This window comes from Wolffia australiana, chromosome 9, assembly GCF_029677425.1.
Source record: "Wolffia australiana isolate 7733 chromosome 9, ASM2967742v1".
Classification (NCBI taxonomy): Eukaryota; Viridiplantae; Streptophyta; class Magnoliopsida; order Alismatales; family Araceae; genus Wolffia; species Wolffia australiana.
Genome location: NC_135843.1, coordinates 1,863,400 through 1,889,168, shown reverse-complemented (window position 1 = coordinate 1,889,168; position 25,769 = coordinate 1,863,400). Strand labels below are relative to the sequence as shown.

At 42.5% G+C, this 25,769-nt stretch overlaps 1 protein-coding gene across 4 annotated transcripts; it reads left to right on the top strand.

The window, feature by feature from the left end:
- The first annotated feature begins 460 nt into the window (after window positions 1-460).
- PRP40C (pre-mRNA-processing protein 40C) lies at window positions 461-25,294 on the top strand. 4 transcript variants are annotated; one of them, XM_078580659.1, is made up of 17 exons: window positions 461-668; window positions 1,294-1,580; window positions 1,689-1,829; window positions 1,929-2,475; window positions 3,831-3,994; window positions 4,082-4,119; window positions 5,189-5,267; window positions 6,589-7,023; window positions 7,212-7,295; window positions 8,353-8,493; window positions 8,568-8,674; window positions 8,771-8,882; window positions 20,510-20,653; window positions 20,744-20,890; window positions 21,353-21,475; window positions 22,353-22,713; window positions 25,068-25,294. In XM_078580659.1, exons 2-16 carry the CDS (start codon window positions 1,305-1,307, stop codon window positions 22,701-22,703), a joined length of 2,889 nt encoding a protein of 962 aa, XP_078436785.1. In that variant the 5' UTR covers window positions 461-668; window positions 1,294-1,304; the 3' UTR covers window positions 22,704-22,713; window positions 25,068-25,294. The 4 variants fall into 4 exon arrangements, with proteins under 4 accessions (XP_078436785.1, XP_078436784.1, XP_078436786.1 ...); XM_078580658.1 differs by lacking the exon at window positions 25,068-25,294 and adding an exon at window positions 23,436-23,876; XM_078580660.1 differs by lacking the exon at window positions 25,068-25,294 and having other exon boundaries at window positions 1,294-1,419; window positions 1,498-1,580; window positions 22,353-22,896.
- The last annotated feature ends 475 nt before the right edge of the window (window positions 25,295-25,769 follow it).

Here is a 25,769-nt window from a genome sequence, read left to right as displayed (position 1 = left end):
TCCCCCCTCTCTCATTTCTATCTCCTCTTTCTATTTCTCCTCTCTCTCTCTTTTCTCTCTCCTCTTTCTATTTCTTCTCTCTCTCTCTCTCTCTCTCTCTCCTCTTTATATTTCTCCTCTCTCTCTCTCTCCTTTATGTCTCATCTTTCTATTTCTCCTCTCTGTCTCCTCTTTATATTTCTCCTTATCTCTCTCCATGTCTAATCTTTCTATTTCTTCTCTCTCTCTCTCTCCTCTTTATATTTCTCCTCTCTCTCTCCTTCATGTCTCATCTTTCTATTTCTTCTCTCTCTCTCTCTCCTCTTTATATTTCTCCTCTCTCTCTCTCCTTCATGTCTCATCTTTCTATTTCTTCTCTCTCTCTCTCCTCTTTCTATTTCTCCTTTCTCTCTTATTTTTCTCTCCTCTTTCTATTTCTCCTCTCTCTCTCTCTCTCCTCTCTCCTCTCTCCTTTTTCCATCTTTCTCTCTCTCTGATTGTCACTTGATCTCACTATATAAAGGCTGGCTAGTTGGAGAGCGTATTTGAAGTACGCGACTACTTCCTGCTTCTCCAACAGTCGCTGCTTCGGTCTACTCGATATTGGAAATTGGGTTCCCGGCGAAGGTGCAAAACTCTGATTTTTAGCGTGAAGGGTTGCTTATCTCATTCCTGGCGAGTTCAGATTGGTCTGCGCTTTCCCTTGTTTCGTTTTCTTTTTTTTCGAAAAAAAATTTCAATTTTTTTATTACTCCGTGCCTTTTTCGTAAGTCACAGCGCAGAAAGATTGATGTAGGTGCATAGAGACCTTCTGTTCTTGAAATTTCTACCGTAGGAAAGTAATTTTGTACTCTGTTTTAGGGTATTTTTCATTCAATCTATTGGGTAAGCTGGGGCTAATTATTCATTAGATGACCTAGTATGATTGCGGTCAATCTGTTTCCGAGGATTTTCGAGGAATCCAGATAGGCTTCTGGTCGGGGTGTGGAAGAGCAATGATTCAGCTTTGTAAATCACGTTCTTCTTTAGCTTTGCGTTTGTGATTAATTATTCGATTTGGGTTGTGATTGTCCGGAATGATTTAGAACTTTTTTAATATGCAATCCAATATATATATTTTCTCGCGATAGAGTTTAGAGTCTCAGTTTTTTACTAGGGTTTATAGTTCTCTGCAATTATGAATGTCAGGAGCTCGTGAGCATATTATTTAATTGATGTTGCTAGTTGAGGCTGTGCGTTCTGGACATTTATGTTTAATTGAAGACTTCGTTTTAAAAAAATTACTAAATTTTTTCTTATTGTACTCCCTGCAAGATTAAAACGGTATGTCATCCCCTGATCAGACAGTGCAAGACTTGAAAGATTCGATTGTCCTGGAGAGAGAGACTATTGCCATTCCTTCTGTACAATCCAGTCAATCTCTTCAGGGCTCTAATGCCGGTCTGCTTCCCCAGAGTTCTACTTCTTCTGACCCGCCTTCAAGTTCATCTGAAACTATTAAACTGTTGTCTGTTGAAGTCAAATCCTCTCCAAATCCAAGGGGAAATGACAGCAATGACCTATTTCCAGGAGCAAACCCTCGTCCATTGCTCCCTCCTCCCGTAAGTTTTGAGTTTTTTATTTTTATTTGACGCAGGCAGTTTAGAAAATGTCTAATTTAAATGGTTAATTTTTTCCATTCCTATTTAAACTTTTTCCTTGTTAAAAAGGTCACAGCCCCGCCATGGCCATCACCACTCCAGCCACAAGCTCCTGGCCAAGCGCCATTGCATAGACCTTCTTTTTCGTATAACATCTTGCCGCCGACTAATGTAAATCCAGCTATGAACCAGCAATTTAAGCCTTCCTCTGTAAGCCTTTCAAACTACACTATTTCGGTTTTAGCAAATGACGTGATTTCTTAAGCTAATTTTCTTTTTTTCTTTTCATTTGGATCTGAATTGTGATAGAATACTTCAGGTCCAGCTGTAACCGAGTCTTCTACCATCAATTCTTCAGCAGGCATTTCAGCATCCGCACCATCCACAAACATACCTCCACCGCCGACTATAAATGCTCCCTCTACTCAAATAACGGCTGTCCCTAGGTTGGATTCTAGTACTTTGCCTGTTACTCTGCCTCTTCAGCCGACAAAAGTGGACCCATCTTTGTCAAGACCCGTCTTTCAGTCTATCATTTCAGCACCTCAAAACCTTGTTCCTGCAATAACATCAAATCCTCCAAATACCAATCACCAGAATTTTATTGCTTTTCCATCCTTAAGTCCTCAGCCTTTACCTCAGGCTCTTTGGTCGCATCCTTCTCACCCAGGAAACGCTCAGTTTTCTCCATTCTTGCCATACCCTGGTGCTCTTCCTGCTTTTGCTCCATCTCCTCCGTTTTTGCAACCTCCTGGGATTTCTGGGCCTGTTTCTTCTGCAGGACTACGGGGATCGGCTAATGAACTTGTTCAGGCAGGGAAGGATTTCAGACCACACGCAGCTCTTCCGGTTGGTGGTAATTCAGTTTTCCTTTTTTCCCTTAAAGTCCAGCTTTTGTAAGTGGATTATGTACAACTAAGGTTCGTTGGTGGACCATGGACTACAGAATGGGACTTTTGAAAGGGGCCTGAAAAGAATTTCGTTATGTGATCCATCTTAGTGCCTGTAGTTCTGTTTTGTTTCCTCTCTGAGGCTCTAGACGGAACAGACTGATGAAAATTATGAAACTAGACTAATTGACCAGTATCCAATGACGAAACATAACAGAAGGGAACATGACAGAACGGTACAGATTGGGACGGAACAGAAGGCGGGAAGAGATTTTCTTCTGTTTTTGGTTTCAAGGTCAGAACGGATGACTGATAGGGGATTAAGTTTCACTCGGTTCCGCTTGTCATCCGTCCTGGAATGTTATGTACTGCTCTGTTGAACTTTGGTAAGGATTCTCATGTTTTTAAAGAGATGTAGTTGGCTTGACCGATTTGGAAAGAAAAGAAGGAAGAGGAAGATTAAAAGAGTCTCAGTAGAAGGGCCAATAGGTCTGGGGGATGCTCCCTAAGAGGTACAGGCGCTGATCTGGGCCTGCCTTGGAAAAAAGAAAAATGAGTCTCACTGTGCTTCTGTTGTCTTCTTCTTTTCTCTTGTTAACTTTTTGTCGTGCTCTTTATATTGGTAACTGTTTGAAGAATCACTCCTCCAATAGAGACCTACATCAAGGTCTCTCACATTTCTATGGTCGACCTTAGCCTGTTTATATTGTACCTAGATTTTATTCAACTGATGCAGAGACCAGAGATCTGTTCTGGGATTTGAAGTCTGTTGCGGGCTATTGGGTCGTCGAGTGTAAATGCAAGGGCAACCGAGAGAGGGATAGAGAGAACTGGGATGGCGGGATTTTGATATAGGCCGGTAGGTTCTCTATCATAATCAAGAAGTTAAAGAGGCAAGACGGGAGAAGAGAAATCAAGGACTGCCATAAACAGTAATTCTGGATGTAGTCCACCGAATGCAGCGACCAACCTCTGGGAGAGTGAGAGAGAGATTCCAAAGAAAGACATTAATTGACTAACTCTGTCAGAGGCTCATACATGGTAATTATACCCCATAGTGAGTTCAAGAACGATGGGTGGCTTTCCTGCGTTAAAGTCAGTGGGGTCTCATGTTGACTTTTCTCTGTTCGCTGATAGGACACCGTAGGGACCCTATCAGTTTCTTTTGAAGTTCAGCTGATCGGTTGATTATTTGATAAGCTCCGTACATGCTTGCTCTTAAGCTCTGGACATGTTTGCTTTGATGCCCAAGTCTTTTGATAAACACTAGCATATGGCTTTCCATTTCTTGTCTTATAGACCCTTGTCAATGGTGAATCAGGTGCAGACCGTTATACAGAATCCTCGAACAAAAACATTGATTCTTCTAAAAAAGAAGAATCTGATGCATGGACGTGTCACAGAACGGATACAGGTGTTTTGTACTACTATAATTCAATCACGGGCAAGTCAACATATGAAAAACCCTCATGTTTCAAAGGAGAGGTAAATCCTCTGGATTATCCTTAATCCCATAAAGTTAATGTGTTGAAAATTTTCCAAAAGCTTACTTACTCTTTGATTATTATCCAGCCAGGGAAAGCTGATGCTCATCCAGCTCCAGTTTCATGGTATGCTTGCTGAGTTTCTGGTAGGATCGATTCTATTCTCAAATTTAACTGTCGTGTACAAATTGTGAATGCTTCTACGACTTGTATCCTCATTTTTTTTTGGCTTCATGTTGTACATCTAGTAGTTTTCTGTTTCATTGTTTAGTTATAAGTTCTTGTTGTCTACTTTGGACTGAAAAAGAATCATAAGTGTATAATTTCTATAGTGGCATGTTTCACTGATAGATGGCGTGTTAGCTTATTTTGTTTTGCAATTTCCCATTTTTGTGTCTCTTTACAACCTCATCTTTTTGTATTTGTCAATGTCCTAACTGGATCCGCCAATATGGGGTCAGATTATGCCTGGCCCATTCAGTATGTAACCTGCATTTATACATGGTGTTGTTGAAATAGTGGATGTTCTTTCTGGAAAAACGCTAGACCACCTGTGTGGCAGCTGAGTGGTCGAGAGAGTTGGTTTCATGAGAGAGCTCTGACATTCAATTATCTTTATTCTTTATATCAATTTCACTCCAAATTGAACGCATTTCATAATAAAAGCGGATGTCGTGCCAGCTTTTACGTATGCTTAAGGCTGCATTTTATGCATATTCATTGCACATAGTTTCTTATCTCAAAGGCACCGTTGGCACTGTATGAACTCTTCCATTTTTACTCGATTAACTTAGGCGTCACGTCTTATTGGTCTACTGTGTTTTCCATATGAATGATTGACCTTTTTCTCATGGATTAATGCTCATCGTCAAAGATCTGTTTGCCGTCTGGTTTAGGCTTTTCATGCCACATGCTTATCTCATTTGGTTTCTTTCTTGGGAATGGAATTTTATTCTCAAAAGTATTTACCCTACTCTGATTTGTCCAATCCTTGATTTCTTGGTGGCTTAATGCCCAAATTGTTACTTTGGCTTGAAGTGATTTTTTTGCAAGTTTTTTTCATGCACCAAAAGTATTAGTCTTGATTATCATACACCAAAATACACCAAAAGTATGTTGGCCAAAGTTCATGTCTTTGTGTGATTTTATACCGTTTCCGTGGATGTTTGATTTTTAAAATATCAATCCTGTGCAGGGAAAAGTTGGCTGGAACTGATTGGACACTTGTCACAACAAATGATGGCAAAAAGTATTACTATAATAGCAAAACAAAGGTATTTTGTATGAACTGATCATTGATAATTCTTTTATCAGACTATTATCCACCTGGGGGAAAACAACCTTTGGGGAAACCTCTGGGGCATGGGTAACCAAATGTAATTGCACTTGCAGCATCGATTATTATTTGCCATCGAAGTTTCTTTGGATGTTTCACACGTTTAATTCTCGAATTTCTCAGAAGGTTCCACACGTTCAGTGAGCTTAAATGGTAATCTTATGATGCAGTTCTCACAAAGATCAATAATTTGCTTACTCTCTACTTTTGTAAACTTTGGCGAAACCTTGGTGGTTTTCCTATTCTTCCTGTTCAAGGAAGAAAATTTGGGGTGCCTTAAATCAGTTTTTAGTTTGATACACGAGGGTTGAGTTGGGATGTCCTACAGATGTTAAAACTAGAGTCTATTTGTGAATTTTCTTCTTAGTTCCCATCCCTGTATAAGGGGTCGGGAACCTTGGTCGTAATCATTTTTCTCGAAGGGAATAACTAAAATCTAATGAAGACTTAGGTTCTTTGCCCTCTCTTTATGGAACGTGAATACAAAAAACTATGGTAGTTCCCCTGGTTATAACAGTTATATCTGTTGTTTTCTATGTTCAGTCACCAAATTGGCTTAAAAACCCATTTTAAGAATAATGTGGTTTATGTTGCTAATTTTTCGCTATGCATCCCAAGGCTATGAAGTTTCCGGGTTTAATCAAGGTTGATAATTTGATAAGAACCTCGATCTAGGTTTGTATTGGGAGGGAAGTAGAGGGCGAGACAACATAGAAGTTCCTGGGATAAGAGATTTCCTGTTAGGAGGGGTTGAACAGAGGAGGCAGGGATCGACCAGGGACGAGCCGCCTGATGGTGCAGTGGAGGGTTGACGATCGCATGGACAGGGATCGTCGGAGACAAGAAGAGAACCAAACGGCAGGGTTAGGGATCAGATTGGAGGGGAGCTGGCTGAAGATCCGGTGAGACGATCGCGTGGATGGAGGATTGCTGGATGTTCATGGGGAGGAGACCGAGACATGGAGGATCAAGATAGTGAGCCAAGAGGCCGATCTTACCTTAGTCTTGACTGCTCTTCTCAAGGGAGGGCTACACATATTTATAGGAAAAGGAAGCAGTCTAACCTAAACATCAGATGACTCAAGTGCCCCTTAATTCTTTCAAAAAAAAAACTCAAGTGCCCCTAATGGGCTAAAATGCCTTAGGTACCCTTGGGGATAGAGGATCATGTAATAATTTTTCTGTTATCGTGCTATTCCCGGTCACTTAGTTTTTCTGTTTCCGGGCTTATTGAACGACTACCGTTTCTTTTTATCCAGGTGAGCAGTTGGCAAATTCCAGCGGAGATAGTGGAGCAGAGAAAGAATCAAGAGAGTGATCCGGCAAAAAACACTTCAATCTTTACTCAAGATCCAAGTATAGAAAAAGACAGTGGATCTGCCCAAGCAGTTGGCCGTGATGTGGCTTCTTCAAAATCTGTTCCCCTGATTTTGTCATCTGCGCTAGATTTAATCAAAAGGAAGCTTCATGATGCCAGCTCTCCTGTCACATCCTCACTGCTTCCTTCTGTCTCAGCTTCAGTTGATCAGGCTGGTCCTGGGACTGTTGATACGGTAGTCAAGAGTCAACAAAGTGAAAGTATCAAAGACAAAATAAAGGACAGCAATCGAGATTCCAACGTTTCAGACTCATCCTCAGATTCTGATGACGAAGATAATGGCCCCTCAAAAGAAGAGTCTTTTGTCCAGTTCAAGGTGCTCCTGTCGATGTTGTTGACTGAATCCCTCTTCTACTCAATCTTTCTTGATTATTCCTTTTTATGTGCAAGATGGGTTGAAAGTTGAAGGATAATTTGTTTCGATTACCCACGGAGTCACAATGAGTCTTAAGTTTAGCCTTGCAGCTGACTCTGGAGACTTATCCTGACCCCATTGATTTTCAGGAAATGCTTAAAGAACGAGGTATAGCACCATTCTCAAAATGGGAGAAGGAACTTCCTAAGATAATATTTGATCCACGTTTTAAGGTTTGTTTTGTTATGGTGCCTGCATTTTACATTGTTGATAAGATCTTGTGTCCAATGGTACCTTCTGCATTGGACATTTTGGTCATTCCTTTCGTTCATGTTTTCCTATATATAGTTCTGCTCTCCTTTCACAAGGGCAGCAAAGAATGCTAACATAAGTTCCAATGAAGTTTTGTTCCTGTAGGGCTCTGCACATTCTGATGACGGTGATGTGTGATGTTGATGTTAGTTGCGATATGCCAATGAAGTCAATGCAACTCGGCATCAACATCATTGTCACAGTCAGCAGTTCTTAGTTTATGAAATTCTCCCTCTACATCATCTTCATTGTCAAGCAGGCCAGTTAGCATCAACAAGGGTTGATGATGTTGTCGCGTCCTAAACCCTAGTTCTCAATCGCTTCTCTCGTACATCTCTGTCCCTTTGATCCTCTACAATCTCCTGCCCTTGCAATCGTCTCTTTTTCACTGAATTGCCATACAGCTTGTCCTTGGTCAATCCCTGATCCTGTGATTGACCCCTCTTCCCGCTTCCCCATTAGGTACTAAAATCAAGGTTCCTATCATTTAGTATAATAAACGAGTTTCCTAGTAAACAAGGGTTTCTGATATACTTCACTGTGTCATTAAGTCCACTAAGGGTATTTTTATCCTTTTTATCCATTTTCCCCTATTCTCCTAGAAAGATGTAGCCCTCCTAGTTGGAGGGCAGACAAGGATTATTTGGTTAGTTGTTTCATCTAGGACTTCCAGACTGTCATGAGTCATGCCGGCAACATCATTCCCCCGGAATCCCTCTGTGGCAACATCCATCATGTCGGAACTCCTATTTGGGGACATCCACCCGTTGGTACCCCGCCTCCTTGGCGACGTCCACTCTGACAGCCTCTTCGTCATCTGGTCTCGGCAGTGTCCATCCCGTCAAACTCTCGCCCTGCATCTCGTTCATGACGTCAAACTTGTTTTTTCCTATCAGTTTTGTAAAGGTTTGCTCTGTCTCAAAAATGAGCTTTTGTCATTCCATGTCTTAATAATCTCAAATTGTTATTTGATTGAAGGCTGTTCAAAGTCATTCCGTTAGAAGATCTCTTTTCGAGCACTATGTGCGTACGCGAGCTGAAGAGGAGCGTAAAGAAAAACGAGCTGCACAAAAGGCTATGATTGATGGTTTTAAACAGTTGCTGGATGAAGCCTCAGAGGTCAATACGCCCTGTTTAAAAATCTTCTTTTGGCCTATATTTTTCTCTTCCTCTGACCTGTTTCGGTATGACAGGACATCGACCTTAAGACAGACTATCAGGCTTTCAAAAAGAAATGGGGAGAAGATCCGAGATTCTTGGCACTAGGACGCAAGGAAAGAGAGATTTTTCTGAACGAAAGGTTTGTGTACTGAATTTGTCTTCCCGAGAAGTCATTGTACGAAATGATAGGGACAAGTATGATAGATTTTCTACAATTTACGGTTTTACATTGCAGGATTTCATCTCTGAAGAAGTTGGCCGAGGAGAAGGTTCAATCTCTGCGTGCAGATTTTATGTCAATGCTTAGTGAGGAATCAACAATTACTGCATCAAGTCGTTGGTCTAGAGTAAGCAACATGTCAGCCGAGATAGCCTGTCTTTATTTTACCTCTTTCTATTTCTTGTTATTTCCTCTTTTTACTATTTCCTATTTCCAGACTAATGGGCCCTGCTGTTAGCCCAAATTCCTGTACCCATGACCTGGTATTTAAACCAGGCATGTCAATGTAATCTGTGTGGTTGTTCAATTCTGCTAACCCTAGGGTTTCGACATGGTATCAGAGCATTTGTTGTGAGGTCAAGGGAGTTCAAGAAGACTACGGTCTGGTTCTTCGAGCGGGAAGCTTGAAGAGAAGCGCTTTTGTTTCTTGTTCATTGAAGATCTTGGTCGTTCTGGTGGTTGACCTCAGTCTGTCTTGACCTTGGTCGTTCTGATCGTCCGTGGTCTGCTGGTATTCCTGATCTCAGAAGCATTTTCCAGTGAAGAACGTTCGGAGCATCCACATTCTTGATCTACGATCTAGGTCGACATCCAGAAGCTGCTCCGGGCTTGTAGAAACCCAGAGAGAAGCAATGGGTTGAGTAGAAACAAGAAACTTCACATTAGGTTAACATTGTTCCCTAACGGGAGTACATATTGAGAGAATTGTAGTAGAGAGAGAGACACAGGGGTACAAAAGGAAATAAAAAGGAAATATTCAACAGTCCCACTCAAACTGGCGAGTGGATATCATCCATGCCCAGTTTGCCGCACAATTCTTGGAAACGCGGAGCGGACAGGCCTTTGGTAAAGATATGAGCCAACTGCTGGGCAGAGGGAACATGTGATATGTAAAATTGTCGGGACTCGAGCTTCTCTTTGATAAAGTGACGATCCACTTTGACATGTTTCGTACGATCATGTTGTACCGGATCATGGGCGATGCTGATAGCCGACTTGTCATCACAAAATAGTTGAGTAGGTTGATCACACGACAGCTTCAACTCTGTGAGAAGGTTGGTGATCCATAATGCCTCGCATATGCCTTGTGCCAGAGCACGAAACTCAGCCTCAGCACTAGAGCGGGAGACAACAGATTGTTTCTTGCTTCGCCAAGTGATAATATTCCCCCCAAGGAACGTGCAGTAACCCGTGGTAGAGCGACGATCAACATGAGAGCCAGCATAATCCACATCAATATAGACATCTAACTGAAGGCCACCTTTACGCTTGAATTGAAGACCGAGACCAACGGTACCTTTGAGATAACGAAGTACACGGTTGACAGCATGCATATGACAGGCCTTTGGTGAATGTATAAATTGACTTAAGACGCCAACAGCATAAGTAATGTCCTGACGGGTGTGAGCGAGATAGAGTAGCTTTCCCACCAAGCGTTGATACCGTCCTTGATCGACAGCCTCTTCGTGATCCCTAGAGAGAGCCGATGGTTTGCGTCAATGGGAGTAGGAAGAGGTTTAGAGTCCGCCTTGCCAAGTTCTTGAAGAAGGTCAGTAAGATATTTCCGTTGGCATAGGAAAATCCCAGTTGAAGAGTAGGCGACTTCAATGCCAAGAAAGTATCGAAGTACACCAAGATGTTTAATATCAAGCTCACTAGCAAGGTGAGTCGCCAATTGAGCAGCGGCCTGCGAATCATTCCCCGTAACAATAATGTCATCCACGTACACGAGAAGGATGGTGACTCCCCCGGACAGGGAATGACGGTAAAAAAGGGTATGGTCACCATTGCAGTGAGAGTAACCAAAGGAGGTCATAGAGAGCGTAAAGCGGCCAAACCCAGCCCGAGGAGATTGTTTCAAGCCATAAAGTGCCTTCTTAAGACGACACACCAAGGGAGGTGCCGAGGGAGGGGACACATAGCCAGGAGGCAGGGACATATAAACTTCCTCATGGAGGTCGCCGTGAAGAAAGGCATTCTTGACATCGAATTGCTGAAGAGGCCAATTGTGGTGGGCCGCAAGAGCGAGAAGAAGACGAACCGTGTTCATCTTGGCCACGGGAGCAAATGTCTCTAAATAATCAACACCGAATTGTTGGGTATAGCCCTTAGCCACAAGACGTGCCTTGTACCTCTCAAGAGTACCATCGGACTGATATTTGACGGTGAAAACCCATCGACATCCAACCAAGTGTTTGCCAGAAGGTAACGACACCAGATCCCATGTTTGGTTTTTATCCAAAGCAGCTAACTCTTCGTCCATAGCACGTAGCCAATCAGGGGAGGCCAATGCGTCAGCCCCAGTCTTCGGAATGGGAATGGAATCGAGACGGGTAAGAAGAGCACGGTAAGATGGAGAGAGGCGAGGGGAAGAAAGGTAATTGGCTAACGGGTATAAAGGAGTGGAGGTGCATTGGCGAGTGGCTTTGCGGAGGGCAATGGGAAGATCAGCATTCGAAGGAGGGGGGGTCGGTTTAGGATTGGATAACGACGGAGGTGTCGGGGCAAGAACAGGCAAGAGGGAACGTGGACGGCGATGGTATGTAGTGCCATCAAATTTAGAGGGAGGAACCAAGGGAGGAGAAGGAGTTGAAGATGGTGCAGGGAGTGGGGATAAGGAGAAAGGTGGAAGTGGTACAAGAAAATCCAGGGAGTCAGCACATGAAGGAGAAGAGGAAGAAGAGGAAGACGAAGAAGAAGCATAGAAAGGGGTGGATTCGTCAAAAGTGACATCTTTGCTGACAATGAAGTGAGTAATAGAAGGATGATAGCATTTATACCCTTTTTGATGAGAGGAGTAACCCACAAAGACACATTTGAGCGCCTTAGCATCTAGCTTGTCCCGAGTAGGATGACGATTAGGGACGTAGCAGGTGCACCCAAAGATCCGGGGAGGGAGATTAGTTTTCAAGGAAACCATGGGGTAGGCGTGGTGGAGAGCATCAATAGGGGAAACATGAGAGAGGACACGAGAGGGGAGACGGTTGATGAGATGGTCGGCAGTGAGAGAGGCCTCACCCCAGAAAAATTTAGGCATGTCCATGTTAAGAAGAAGGGAACGAGCGGTGTCAAAGATATGGCGAAACTTTCGTTCCGCAAGCCCATTTTGTTGAGGAGTGTATGGACAAGAAGTTTCATGGACGATGCCATGGGAGGTGAAGAAGGTGGAGAGGGTGGAATTAACGTAATCACGGGCATTATCCGAGCGGAAGCGTTGGAAGGAGGTAGAAAATTGAGTTTGGATTAAAGCATGGAAAGAGATGACAGTTTGGGAGAGATCGGATTTATTTTTGAGAAGGTAAGCCCATGTAACGCGAGTGAAATCATCCACAAAAATGACCAAATAACGAGCACCCGAAACACTCGGGACAGGAGCCGGCCCCCATAGATCACTGTGAATGAGAGAGAGAGGAGACGTCGAACGTGAAGACAGATCTGATGGAGGATACATGGTCGGAGTGTGTTTAGCTAACCGACATGATTCACAAACAAATCCGTCCACAGGACGTCCACGAAATAAACGAGGAAACATAAGTCTCAAGGTAGAAAAAGAAGGATGGCCCAAGCGACGATGAAGAAGCCAAAGAGGATCTGACGCCGTCGTTGAGAGAGCTACGCCGAGAGTAGGAGCCCAAGAGGAGACAGGTGGAGGATGATGGAGAATGTAGAGGCCGCCGTGTCCCTTAGCAAGTGTAGTCGTCTGCCCCGACACCTTATCACGATAGAAGCAGGAATTAGGAGTAAAAAAGACATCGTGACCAAGATCTCGGACAAGATGATGAAGGGATAATAGACTCAAGGTAAGACGAGGAACATGGAGAACATGACTAAGGGTAAGGGTGGAATTCAATTGGACAGTTCCCACACCGGCGACAAGGAGGAGAGCACCGGATGCAGTACAGACATGACGAGGGCAGAGGGAAGGAGTGTAAGTAAGAAAATATTTGGAGAAAGGAGTCATATGGGCGGTGGCACCAGAATCAATTATCCACTGTACATTGGACGAGGAAGAAGAAGTACCTTGATGAACGAAGGAAGTAGAGTCCATAAATTTGGATTGAAGAAGCTGGCGAAGTTGATCGATTTCATCATGTCGAAGCTGGGCGACTTTTGAGGATGTGGCGTCAGCAGTTGCAATAGTTGGCTGCCCGGATGGGAAAGAAGTCTCAATGATAGACATAGGAGGAGGCATGACCGGCCCAGACTGGGGAGGAAGATGAGAGACCGAGTGGCTTTGATGGGCATTCTTCCGTTGGAGCTTGTAACATGTCTCCTTGGTATGACCACGCTTCTTGCAGTAGTTGCAGAAAATAGTGGAATTACCCGGAGCACCATGGCCTGTAGACGCTGATTGTTGGACCGGAGAGTTCATGGTTGGGGATGACACCTTAGGAGAGGACATATACGGCGATGCCACTGGAACAGATGTAGGTCGGGAGCTCCCGTGCTGCTTAATAGCCATCGCCGAGGATTGTTCGGAATGGAAGAGGCCAAGGTGGCTTTCCTCCATCTGAACTTCCACCAGGGCTTCCTTCAAGGTGGGAACCTTCTCCCGATGAAGTAGTTGGCCACGTAAAGACTCGTATTCAGGATTCAGTCCCATAAGGAATTTGAACACCTGGAGCTGGAGAACATATCCACGGTCAATCGAATGAGGATCGGGGGGCATGTAGTGGTCCAACTCAGCCCAAAGAGACGACAGCTCTAAATGATAGGCCCGAACAGAGCGAGGACCTTGAGTCAAATTCGTGGAGCAAGTAACGAGGTCATATATAATGGCCAAGTTATTTCGCTTCGAGTGAGATTCTTGAGCGGCGTCCCAGATCTCCTTCGCTTCGCTGAATTGAAGGATAGGAATTCAGCAGCATATGAGGGGCTGATACTATCGAGCAGCCACTGGTGGACTACACCTTCAACATCAAGCCAATGCTCATAGTGCGGAGCAGTAGGAGACGGCGGAGCGTCCACAAGATGTTTCATGAGTTTTCCTTTCAACGTAATTTGAACATACTGACGCCACTGAAGAAGGTTCAACCCCGTGAACCGAAATTCAGTAGGCATACGTGGCAACGAGTAGTGTAGGGAGCTCATTTCCGGTGGCAGTGAGACAGTAGAAGTGGTAGAATCGGTGGAGGCCATATTAAAGAATGCCAAGGTAACACAGAATACCGAAGAACCACTGAAATAGCCGACCCAGAGAACAGCCAAGAATGATGTTCGATCTGAGTTAATAGGTCCACACAAAGATAATTGACCGAAGTCGAAGTAGTGGTGCCGGAAAATTTAATATGGGGACAATATCCGGTTGAATAATCTCCAGTCGAAGTCTGAGAAGAAGGCAGAATCTTGACAGTCACCGAGAGCAAATGAACGAGTAGTCCTTCAGAACAATCGTCCTTTGAGGAGCAATGAGTAACGACCGTCCACCAATAAAGCGATAAGAGTAACCTTCCCAAACGTCTGCCAGTTGGAGAAAATATCGATATTTCTTCCTGGGGAGGGGAGGGGAATATAAAACGACCATCAACAGATATAGTCCTTAAGAGAAGCCTCTTTGAAAGGCTGCTCAATCTTGGACAAATGACCGTCCAAAGAGAAGTCCAAAGAGAAGACCGTCAGGGCCGTCCAGAGAAGAGAAGACCGTCCAGAGAGAAGACCGAGATGGCGAGAGAAGCCTCTTTGAAAGACTGCTCAATCTTGGACAAATGACCGTCCAAAGAGAAGTCCAAAGGGAAGACCGTCAGGGCCGTCCAGAGAGAAGACCGAGATGGCGAGAGAGGCTTATCCTTCAAGACAAGGGGAATCCGAGACGGCGAGCTATGCGAGGTAAGCCCGAATCTTCAAGGCGAGCTCGAATTTGTGCTTGAGCCGGCAGATCTTGTCGTAGACTTGGTTGCGGGAGAACGGCAGATTGAGGTGATCGCAGACGAGATCGACGGAGGAAGCGGGATCGGCGCCGGGTTATTATGAGCACGGCGAAGCCTGGAAAGGCGAGGGAAAAATCCCGAATCTCTGGAGAAGCCTGGACGAAGAGTCGTCAAGCAGAAAGGGCAAGAACTGGACGCTGGACGAGCTTGGAGATCGACAACCACGAAGGTGGACGAGCTTGCAGGCTCTGATACCATGTAGAAACCCAGAGAGAAGCAATGGGTTGAGTAGAAACAAGAAACTTCACATTAGGTTAACATTGTTCCCTAACGGGAGTACATATTGAGAGAATAGTAGTAGAGAGAGACACAAATGTACAAAAGGAAATAAAAAGGAAATATTCAACAGGGCTTGTCATACTCGTATTCTTCCACTGTGCTCGTGTTGGTGTTTGTTTCTCAGGAGCTGTATCACACTGCGTGAATCGTGGTGTTTGTTCTTGTCTGTGGTTTTCGTCAGCTCAGTTGCTGACCGTATTCTACGCTAGTCTTGCTGCCTCTCCAGGAGCCGACTAGTGATTAAGTCAAGAAGTTGAAGGGAATGGCAAAGGAGAAGTCTGGGTCTTATGATACGCAATCCGCTCAGCAGGGACATGAGATATCTGCTGGTGTATACCCTGGTGCTCTCATTAATCATGGGATACCGGAATCCATGAAATATACTGGGTTAAATCTTCTACACTGGAGTAAGTTCGTTGAAATGGTGCTTGAAGGAAGACGACTGAATCATCATTTGATTGAGGAGTTACCGTCAACCAGTCCCTGCTATGCAGCGTGGAAAGCAGAAGATGCCATCGTCAAAACATGGCTTCTTAACGGCATGCAAGGAAATCTCATTCCTAAGTATCTTCTACTTTCCACTGCAAAGCAAAATTGGGAGAAAATCCACAGAAGCTGTCTACAAACCAAAAATGATTGGCGCATTTATGAACTAGTAACAAAGACGGTGCTTCTTCAACAAGGAGATAAAACTGTCCAGGAGTATGTATGTGAGCTTCAAGCACTATGGGATGAGATGGATCTTTACAGGCCTACTGCGGAGACTGATTGCCCTTGTCGGCATTATACCATGAAAGACTGTCTGTATAAGTTTCTTATGGGGTTGAACGCAGATTATGAATCATGGCGGCGTCAAATTCTCAACAGGGAGAAAGTTCCAATGTTGGAGCTAGCTATACAACTTGCCCTTGAAGAAGAATGTTGTATCTAGCCATCTCATATCTCAACTGGTGAAGCAAATGTTGGAGCAAGCTATACAACTTGCCCTTGCAGTCTTCCAAGTCTTATTCCCGTGAAGCAAATGACCAGACTTCCAAGTCTTATTCAGGAAAACCCACTTGGCAAGCCCGTGAACCGTGGGTATGTTCGTACTGTAAAAGGAAGGGTCACAAGAAGGAAAGCTGTTGGGATCTACATGGTCGACCACCCAAACAAACCCAAGCTCATGTTGCAATTACACAGGAGAATTCTCTTGCACCCAAGGAGACAGCTACCGGAGAGCACATCCATGCGAGTGGAGATGATGGCTCTCATATTACTCTTAATGACTTCCACATACTCAAGGAGGAGCTGGAAAGGTTGAAGAATATGGTTTGTCCAGCAAGTACTTCAATGACATGCACTGGTGAGCGTTCTTTTCTTGTTGCCCATAATTCGCATCAATCTACAGAGTGGATAATTGATTCTGGAGCCACTGACCATATGAGACCTTTCCTCTCAAAATTTGTGGAGTATTCTACATGTTCTGGATGTCGTCGTGTATTGACAGCAGGAGGAGAGACACTCCCAGTTACTGGCATTGGAACGGTTAAGATCAAGTGTCTAGGACTCCTAAAGAATGTCTTGCATGTTCCTATGCTTAAAGCCCAATTAATTTCTCCTCAAAAGTTGGTTAAAGATTCTTCACTCAGTCTAACACTTGACTCCTCTGGCTGTTTTGTATATGACAAGAAGTTGAACTGAAGGACTGGACAAATTGAAGAGAAGAATGGCTTGCTGAACGTGAACGATGGTGCTGCTGTGGTGCTGATGGTGGAGGGAGGAAGTACCCCTGAAGAAGATAGTTTTCCAATAGTAGAGAAAATCAAACTCTTTCATTCTCGTTTGGGACATCCGTCATTTGAACTATTGGGAAGAATGTTTCCTGTGTTTGCTCGTAATGTGGATCTATCCAGTCTTATATGTGATTCCTGTCAGTATGCTAAACATAGAAGAACATAGTGAAAGAAGTACTAATCCTTTTAATCTTGTGCATAGCGATGTCTGGGGACCGTGTGTCATACCATCATTAAATGGAGCTCGATGGTTCCTAATATTTGTGGATGACTGTACTCGCCTGACATGGGTTTATCTTCTAAAATACAAGTCTGAGGTTGCTGATATAGTTAAATATTTTGTTGCTCTGGTGAAGACACAGTATGGTGTACTAGTCAAGAAATTCAGGTCAGATAATGCCAGGGATTACTTCAATACAACGCTATGTGAATATTTTCAGAATAATGGTATTATGCACGAGTCGTCATGTGTTAATACACCACAGCAGAACGGTGTTGCAGAGAGAAAGATTGGACATATTGTAGAAACAACTAGAGCTTTGCTCCTTCATCAGGGAGTACCCAAGTTTCTCTGGGGAGAAGCCTTGTTGACTGCTACACATTTAATTAATCGGCTGCCATCTAAAGTATTGGGTTATGAGAGTCCATTAGACCTTATGAATCATTTCTTCCCTCATGTAAAACTGAGAACAGGCTTGAAGCCGCGCATCTTTGGATGCACAGTCTTCGTTCACATCCATAATCCTACCGACAAACTCAGCCCAAAGGCTCTCAAATGTGTGTTTGTTGGGTACACACCAACTCAAAAAGGTTATAAGTGCTATCATCCGCCATCCAAGAAAATATTTATTTCCTTAGATGTTACTTTCAATGAATCTGAAAAATATTATGGGGCATCTGGGAACACATCTGGTGAAAACCATCCTGAACCCAGAGTTCAAGACGGTGGGAGAATTGAATTACCAGTTATGAAGTTACCTCCAATTACAGGGGAAGTTGACATAGAACAATCTGACAGCCAAATGCAGACGACAGAAGCTGGTGAAGCTGGAGATCCGGTGTCCATGCAGCCAAATATGAGTGATAACTCTGCTGAGAGAGCAGAGGATAACACTGAAATGGGGGCATTCCGAGAATACAAATTGAGACTGAAGAAGCACAAAATATTCTGACAGATGGAGTACTGCCAGAAATTGACCAAGGTTGGCCGATTGCCGTAAGAAAGGGGAAGAGAAAGTGTACTCAATTTCCTCTATACCCAATGTCACAGTTTGTTCAATATTCACATCTCTCTCCCGGATACCAAGCATTTCTTGCTGGAATTGAAGAAGTCACTACACCTAAGACAGTGAATGAAGCCATGAGGAGTCCACAATGGAAAGAAGCTATGGATATGGAGATGAATGCACTGATCAAGAATAACACATGGGAAATTGCTATCTTACCACCTGGAAAAAAGGCAGTAGGATGCAGATGGGTATACAATTAAATGCAGAGCTGATGGTACATTGGAAAGATACAAAGCGCGATTAGTTGCAAAGGGATATACTCAGTCATATGGGATTGACTATACTGAAACATTTTCTCCAGTCGCAAAGCTGAACATGATACGTATTCTGATTGCTGTGGCAGCTAACTTGAATTGGAAACTGTATCAGTATGATGTTAAGAATGCATTTCTTCACGGAGATTGAGATGAGGAGATCTATATGGATCTACCGCCTGGATATTATCAGTCTGACTGCAAGTGCCAAGTATGCAAACTAAAAAGGGCATTATATGGCTTGAAACAGTTGCCGAGAGCATGGTTTGGAAAGTTCTCACAACCTATGAAAGGTATGGGATATCAACCCAGCAATGGAGATCATACTTTGTTCGTAAAAACAAATGTGAATGGAAAGGTAGCTGTCTTGCTTGTATATGTGGACGACATTGTTGTTTCTGGCAGCGATGAAGAAGAAATTTTTATTCGAAGTCAGAAACTTTCTCAAATCTTTGACAAAATCCCTGGGCTTGCTACGTTATTTTCTGGGAATTGAAGTTGCCTATTCCCCAAGTGGCATATTCATTTCTCAGAGAAAATACATACTTGATATTTTGAAGGAAATGGGCATGAGTAACTGTAAACTATCACCAGTACCCATTGATGCAAATTCGAAATTGGGGCTCTGTGAAGAAGCACCATTAGTTGATCAAAGTCAGTATCAGAGGTTGATTGGCAAACTTATATATCTTCAACATTCTAGACCAGATATTGTATTTACAGTGGGACTGCTAAGCCAGTTTATGCATCATCCCAGAGAACCTCATATGCAGGCTGCAGTTAAGGTACTTGCATATTTGAAGGGTACAGCTGGACATGGTCTAGTGTTTTGAAGAGGAGCACCACTGATACTGGAGGCATACACTGATGCAGACTATGGTGGATCTGTCCTGGATCGACGGTCAACGACCGGATATTGTACTTTTTTGGGAGGGGGCCTAATCACTTGGCAAAGCAAGAAGCAAAAGGTGGTATCACGGTCCAGTGCTGAAGCGGAATTTAGAGCAGTGGCTAAGGGAATTTGTGAAATTCTGTGGATCAGAGGCATTTTACAGGATCTCAAAATATCCCAAGATAGTCCAACGGTACTATATTGTGACAGTATATCGGTGTTAGCTTAAGAGGAATGAGAAGAAAAGTAGGAGAGAAGAATGCTCCAGCCAAGGGCGGCGCCTGAGAGAAAGAAACCTTTGACCCAAAAACACACTATCTGGCGGCTAGGGCTTGGGGCCTTTTAAAGGGGCCCCATTACATGGTCCCACGTGTGAGTCACTTAAAGGTTCACACGTGGGATTTTACTTAAGAGTATTTTTCAAATAGAATGTATGCTCCCATGTGGGCCACTTATAGGACGTGGCCCACTCACAATGGAGAAAGAGAGAAGAAGAGATAGAGAGAGAGAGATATAGAGAGAGAGATATAGAGAGAGAGATATAGAGAGAGAGAGAGATATAGATATAGATATAGAGAGAGAGAGAGATATAGATATAGATATAGATATATATATATATATATATATAGAGAGCTCCATGCAGCCTCAGTTCAACAATCGGCTATTGATATTGCTCACAATCCAATTCAGCATGACAGAACTAAGCATGTCGAGATAGACAGACGCTTTATCCGTGAGAAGATCGATGCCAGAGTGATCCAAATGAAATATATTCAGTCAGCTCATCAGGTGGCTGATCTACTTACCAAAGGAGTTCCCGGAGGAGTATTTCATCGGCTGTATTCCAAGTTGGGGATGCAAAATATCTACCTACCAGCTTGAGGGGGGGTGTCAGCCGAGATAGCCTGTCTTTATTTTACCTCTTTCTATTTCTTGTTATTTCCTCTTTTTACTATTTCCTATTTCCAGACAAATGGGCCTTGCTGTTAGCCCAAATTCGTGTACCCATGACCTGGTATTTAAACCAGGAATGTCAATGTAATCTGTGTGGTTGTTCAATTCTGCTAACCCTAGGGTTTCTAGCAATATTGACCTGGGAATAGCTGTTCCATTGGTGTTCGACACCACATATATCAACTTTAAATGCCATTATTATTTATAGGTTCAATTAAGAGTATATCTACATTATGCTGAATTATAAGGGAAAAAAGAGAATCAAATTACAAAGTAGATCAAGGGCTCGACTGTCTGACCCTCTTCTCGTACTCCATGTCAACGTGCTGATTTCATCATTGATAGCTCAATTGGTTTATCAATTCACATACTCGCTATGTTCAGGTGAAGGATGCTTTTAGAGATGATCCTAGGTATAGATATGTTAAACGCGAGGACAGGGAGGCCTTCTTCAATGAGTACATAGCGGAGCTCAAGGCAGCAGAAGCTCAGGTTCTGGTTGCAGCCAAGGCTAAGATAGAAGAGCAAGTATGCACAATTTTCCCTTCTTTCATTTATCTTGTTACTTTGCTGTTTTATTTTCTAATAATTCTTCTTATTTTGGGTTCTCTCGATCAGGAAAAGTTGAAAAAAAGGGAGGAAGAAATGCGTAAGAAGAAGCAAAGAGAAGAGCAGGAAATGGAGGCTGTAAGATTGCGGGTTCGCAGGAAGGAGGCAGAATCTTCCTACCAAGCTTTACTCGTGGAAAAAATCAAAGATCCAAAGGTTTGCTGGGATCTCTGATTGATCTTCTGGACAGGATTAAGTTTTTGTGTTTTGTATTAGAACAATTAGTTCAGGGTTTATGCTCTCGGCTTTAGGGTTTAGGGTTTACAGATCCCATTTTTGTGCGGAGCTCTGATTAATCTTCTGAATAAGATTTGGTCCTAGTGTTTACAGTACATAGCTATGGGTTTAGGGTTTAAGGGTTTATGGTTGAAAAATCCCATGCTTTGTGGGAATCACTAATTGATCTTCTGTTCTGGATTAGGTTCTAATGCTTACATTTTAATCCAATGATTTTATGGATGAGAGGTTTTACATTTGAGGTTTTGTGGTTTAGTGTTTAATACTTATGGTTTAGGGCACACAGTTTCACTATTAGGGATTAGGTTCTGGGTATTTGCTTATGTTTAGGTTTTTGTGCTTAGGGTTTCAGCTTTCAATAATTATCTTCTTTTCTATCAGGCATCATGGACAGAGTCAAAGCCGAAGCTGGAAAAGGATCCGCAGGGGCGTGCCAAGAACCCTGATCTGAGCCCAGCTGACATGGAGAAGCTGTTCCGAGATCATGTCAAAAGTCTTTACGAGGTGATATCACCCTTCTTTTGGATATCGGTTTCTTTAGCTTTTCTAGTTGGGTCCCAAACTGGTGGATCCGATAAGGACTAATGTTGGCTGAAGTCAATAATGAGAGGATGATGATGGGTTGCCATTGTTCCTGACATTCTGTCAATGACATGGTAATGAGGACAAAACCGCAATCCTCAGGATTTTGTCTTATCATCACATCTTATCACTCTCCCTCCGTTAACCTCGCTTAGACGATGGGACACGATGATGAAATTGCTGGTGTCATTTGTCTGCTACCAGGATGACAATGACAAAATTGTCGACGTCACTCAAGTTGCAGACAATGACAATGACGATGAGTGGATTTCTCAACTCTAATTGGGATGGACTTAAGGCCCATTTATTAGAAAATAGGGGATAACTTGGAAATAAAACCTGTGTTATCTTACATACCCTCCAACCATCTGATAGTCCACATCATATCTCTGAATTAAATAAGCCTAAAAAATTCAACACAATCATCCTCAGGATCTAGTACATCCCTGTTACTGACTTCTACCATTTACCTTACAAAACCAAAGGAAGGTGCAGGGTTCAAGAAATAAAAATACATCATGAGAGAGATAAATGTATCAGAAGGAACTACTGCTTACCTTCTTTGTCATGCAACTCTTTCTTTGTTTCATACCTGTCTTCATCATTGCTATATCATTATCATCATCAACATCATCCTTAACAACGTCTAGTTTTTGCCAGAGTGAACCACTTGACTGATTTTCTTTCAACTATATCTATTTTACCTTTTCTCACTCATCAATCTATATTGTTTTCCTCACCATCATCATCATCAACTATGTCTGTAAGAGATTGTGCTCATTCTAATCTTCGGATCCAGAGATGTGCAAGAGACTACCGCGCTCTGCTATCGGAGGTGATAACAGTGGAGTTGGCAGAGAAGACGGTGGGAGAGGGCGGGAAAACGATCCTGAACTCCTTCTCCGAGGCAAAGAACCATCTCCGCTCTGATCCCAGATATTCTAAGTTACCCAGCAGAGATAGAGAAGCAATCTGGTTAAGATTTGCCGATGATCTCCGGCGGAAACTCCGCCAAGATGTCGGCGGTGATGCCAAAGAGAAGGGTACCGTCGCTGAGGATTCCAAGAAGAGGCCGAACACGAACTCGGATGATCCTCCGGGTGGCTCAGCTAGGTCCTCCAAGCGGCCCCGCCGCCGCCCGCCGCCATAGTGCCTCCCTGGTATCTCTCTCTCTCTCAACATCTCTTTAGTTTTGTGGGATAGAGTTGTCTTAGTCTTTATCTCTGTCTATCTATCTTTCCTTACACTTTTAGTTAGCCCTTCGTTGACTTCCATTCTCATAACTCTTCTATCTCTTGTTTATACTGGCATCAGGTTTCTTATTATATGCTTCTTACTCTTTAGTCTTTTTAGTTTCTGATACGAACCTGGATCTAGGCTCGTATCGGAAGGAGGGTAGAGTGTGAGGCGAGGTAGAAGTTCCGGGGGTAGAGAGGTGTAGGGATCGGCGGAGGACGAGCTGCTTGAAGATGTGGTGAGGTAGAGACGATCACGAGGGCCGGGGATCGTTGAGAGAGAGCAAGACCAGACCTAGACTAGGAAAAGGGAGACAATAACACTTACTTCATTCTTCTTCTTCTTCTTCCCCTCTCCTAAAGGGAGGGCATCCCTAATTAAAGGAAATACATAATAGCTGAATGACTAAAACGTCCCTGTGGACTAACATGACGAAACTACCCCTAGATAGGTTGAGGATCCTTTCAGTTTCTTCTCTCCCTACTAGTGTTTACCGGCAGGGGAATCATTTTATCATCTCTATCTCTCTCTACAAGCTAATCTACTTTATTTCTCTTGGCTTCCAGCCTTTTGGTTCAGTGTCCGGTCTGTCCAGTGGTTACAGCCATTGGATTGGCTAACTGGGTTTTTCTTTCTCTCTCTATAGATGCCCAGGTAGAGTGCATGACCACCCAGAACAGGATGCTAAGGCGGTTTGGAGCAGTTTCGGTCCTCGTCCCTCCCCCCATTTTAGGGTCCTCCAAAACCATCCTGTCTGGAAACTGTCCTGCCTGGAAATCGTCCTGAAAGTCTCGTGCCCTTGATGTCCCAATACCTTTGTCACTCCCGGATGTCAAGTCAATAGCCTAAGTATTAAGAAAATATTATTTGCTTTGAAATTTTAGGACAGTAGATTCCAGGAATAAATGTAGAAGGGAATTTTAGTCCATTTGTCATTGTCTGCCATCCAATGCCTGTGAATTGGATCACCCCGTCTTTCGTTTGGCAAACAAATTTTTGTCTCGTCTGATGTCTTGTACTCGTCAGTGAACTTTACACCCAAGTCGCTATCTCTATTTAAGATGTTAGTAATCACAGGCCTACAACACTTCTGCTCTGTCGTTGACTTTCTTTTATCTCTCTCTCTTCGTCAAATGTGTTTCCAATGTCTTTAGCCTTCCAAATCCATGTTTGTTTGCTTCCATATGCTCAGGTGATAAGTTCAATAATTAAGGTTTAAATATGTGGATGGTATTTTTGAGTTTAATTAATAAAAATATAAACATGTACTCACTTAAGTTTAGGTAGTGATGATTATAGATCTTCTCCAAAGGGAACAGTGATTAAGGATTTAACATTGTTTAAATATTGCTTAGCTTGATGAGATATACATATAAAATATGAAGTCGAGCAACAAGAAATGTGACCTGAAACTGTGATAATTAGAATTATAATAAATATTATTATAGTAGGAAGAAGATAGAGATAATTAGGATTTTAGAATGTATGACATTGAAGATGGAGTGATGATAATTAGGAGAATGTATGGAAGCAATGTAAAGAGCGAGTTGTCTGACAAATGATGAGTGAAAAGTCGAAAAGATAGTGACTTGAAAATGACAACATGATTTGCGAGTTAACAGAGGAGATCCAATTTGTTATGTGTTGAAATCAATCTATGCTAACAGTGATGTCGAAAAGAATCAATGTGAGGTAAACATCCTTATCATATATGCTTAAGTTCCACTAAGATCATGGCGATTTATGAGTTCCACTAACATCCTTATCATACATCCTTATCATATATGTAAGCTCCCCTTCTTCTCAATTGTTTCTTCCCACTAACAAGCTTGATGGATCTTAGAAACTTACTAGCTTCCAATCAGACCACATGAGTACGAAGCAAGTTTTAGGATGATTTTTTCAAGGATCCACATCTATATTTATTGATCAGAGGGCTTGATTGAAATAAGGGGTGAAGACAAAGCATCCCTCAAAATTTCGGCTCAATCTGCCTTCTGGATTGTTAGTTATCATGCGTTGAAGTTGGAGTAATCTTGGCCGTCCATTTTACATTTGTCATTGTAGTATTAAATAATGATTTATTTAATTATTGGTATGGATCCCTCGTCTTTCATAAATGCCCACTCCGAGAATGTCACGTGTCTCTGTGCAAAGGAAAAAGACTAAATGTACTATTTATTTTATTATTTAATCATTGTGTTGTGGCGGCGCATCATCATGCGCTGTGTCATCATCTTTTTCTCTTTCTTATTCTTTAATCTATTAAATGATACAGCTGACACGCCTCAATGGCCCTAGAAAAAGCCTGTTATCATCCAATGATTGTGTGACATGGCGATCTGTTTTCGCACGCCACTACAACATCGTTGTACTTTTTAACCAATTTCAGTGGTACATGCGCACCGTGTAGCGCAATAACTTTGGACTTTTCTCTTTAAAATTTTTTATTACTTTCTTCTCGATCTTTGAATTGCATTTATTGTGATTTAAATGTTACCTTTTTCTCTTGGTCCATGTTGCCCCGACGAATGAAAAAATAAAATGCTTGTCATTGTAAGTCAATGATTAGGGCATTATGGCATCGCGATTCACAATGCAAAAATTGCACTATTTTGCAATGAATGCCAAAGCCTTTGATCTATCTTCATTCGATCAAATTGAATGGCAACTCGTGGGAGATGCAATTTTATGAACAATATATCAATAAATAATTATAAAATGAATATTACGTCATAAAATATAATATATAAATATATATTTATTGACTTTAAAAATTCAAATCTCCATGGATATAATGTCAAACAATTCATAAAAGTATATATTATGAGTCAGAAAATAATTTCCTTAAGATATGATGTTGGAAAAATTCTTAAAAATACCATAAAATCCAAAAAAATCAGAATGTCAATCTAAAAGTAAAATTTATCATTTTTAGCTTAATAACACATATTATAATTATTTTCATGCATTGAAGTTA

Bases quoted from the DNA above. Each gene is read 5' to 3' on its own strand.
- PRP40C (XM_078580659.1), top strand. From the start codon at position 1,305: ATGTCATCCCCTGATCAGACAGTGCAAGACTTGAAAGATTCGATTGTC. The intron at 8,675-8,770 runs GTTTGTGTACTG...TTTACATTGCAG, and splicing joins GAGATTTTTCTGAACGAAAG to GATTTCATCTCTGAAGAAGT. The intron at 20,891-21,352 runs GTTTGCTGGGAT...CTTTTCTATCAG, and splicing joins AAAAAATCAAAGATCCAAAG to GCATCATGGACAGAGTCAAA.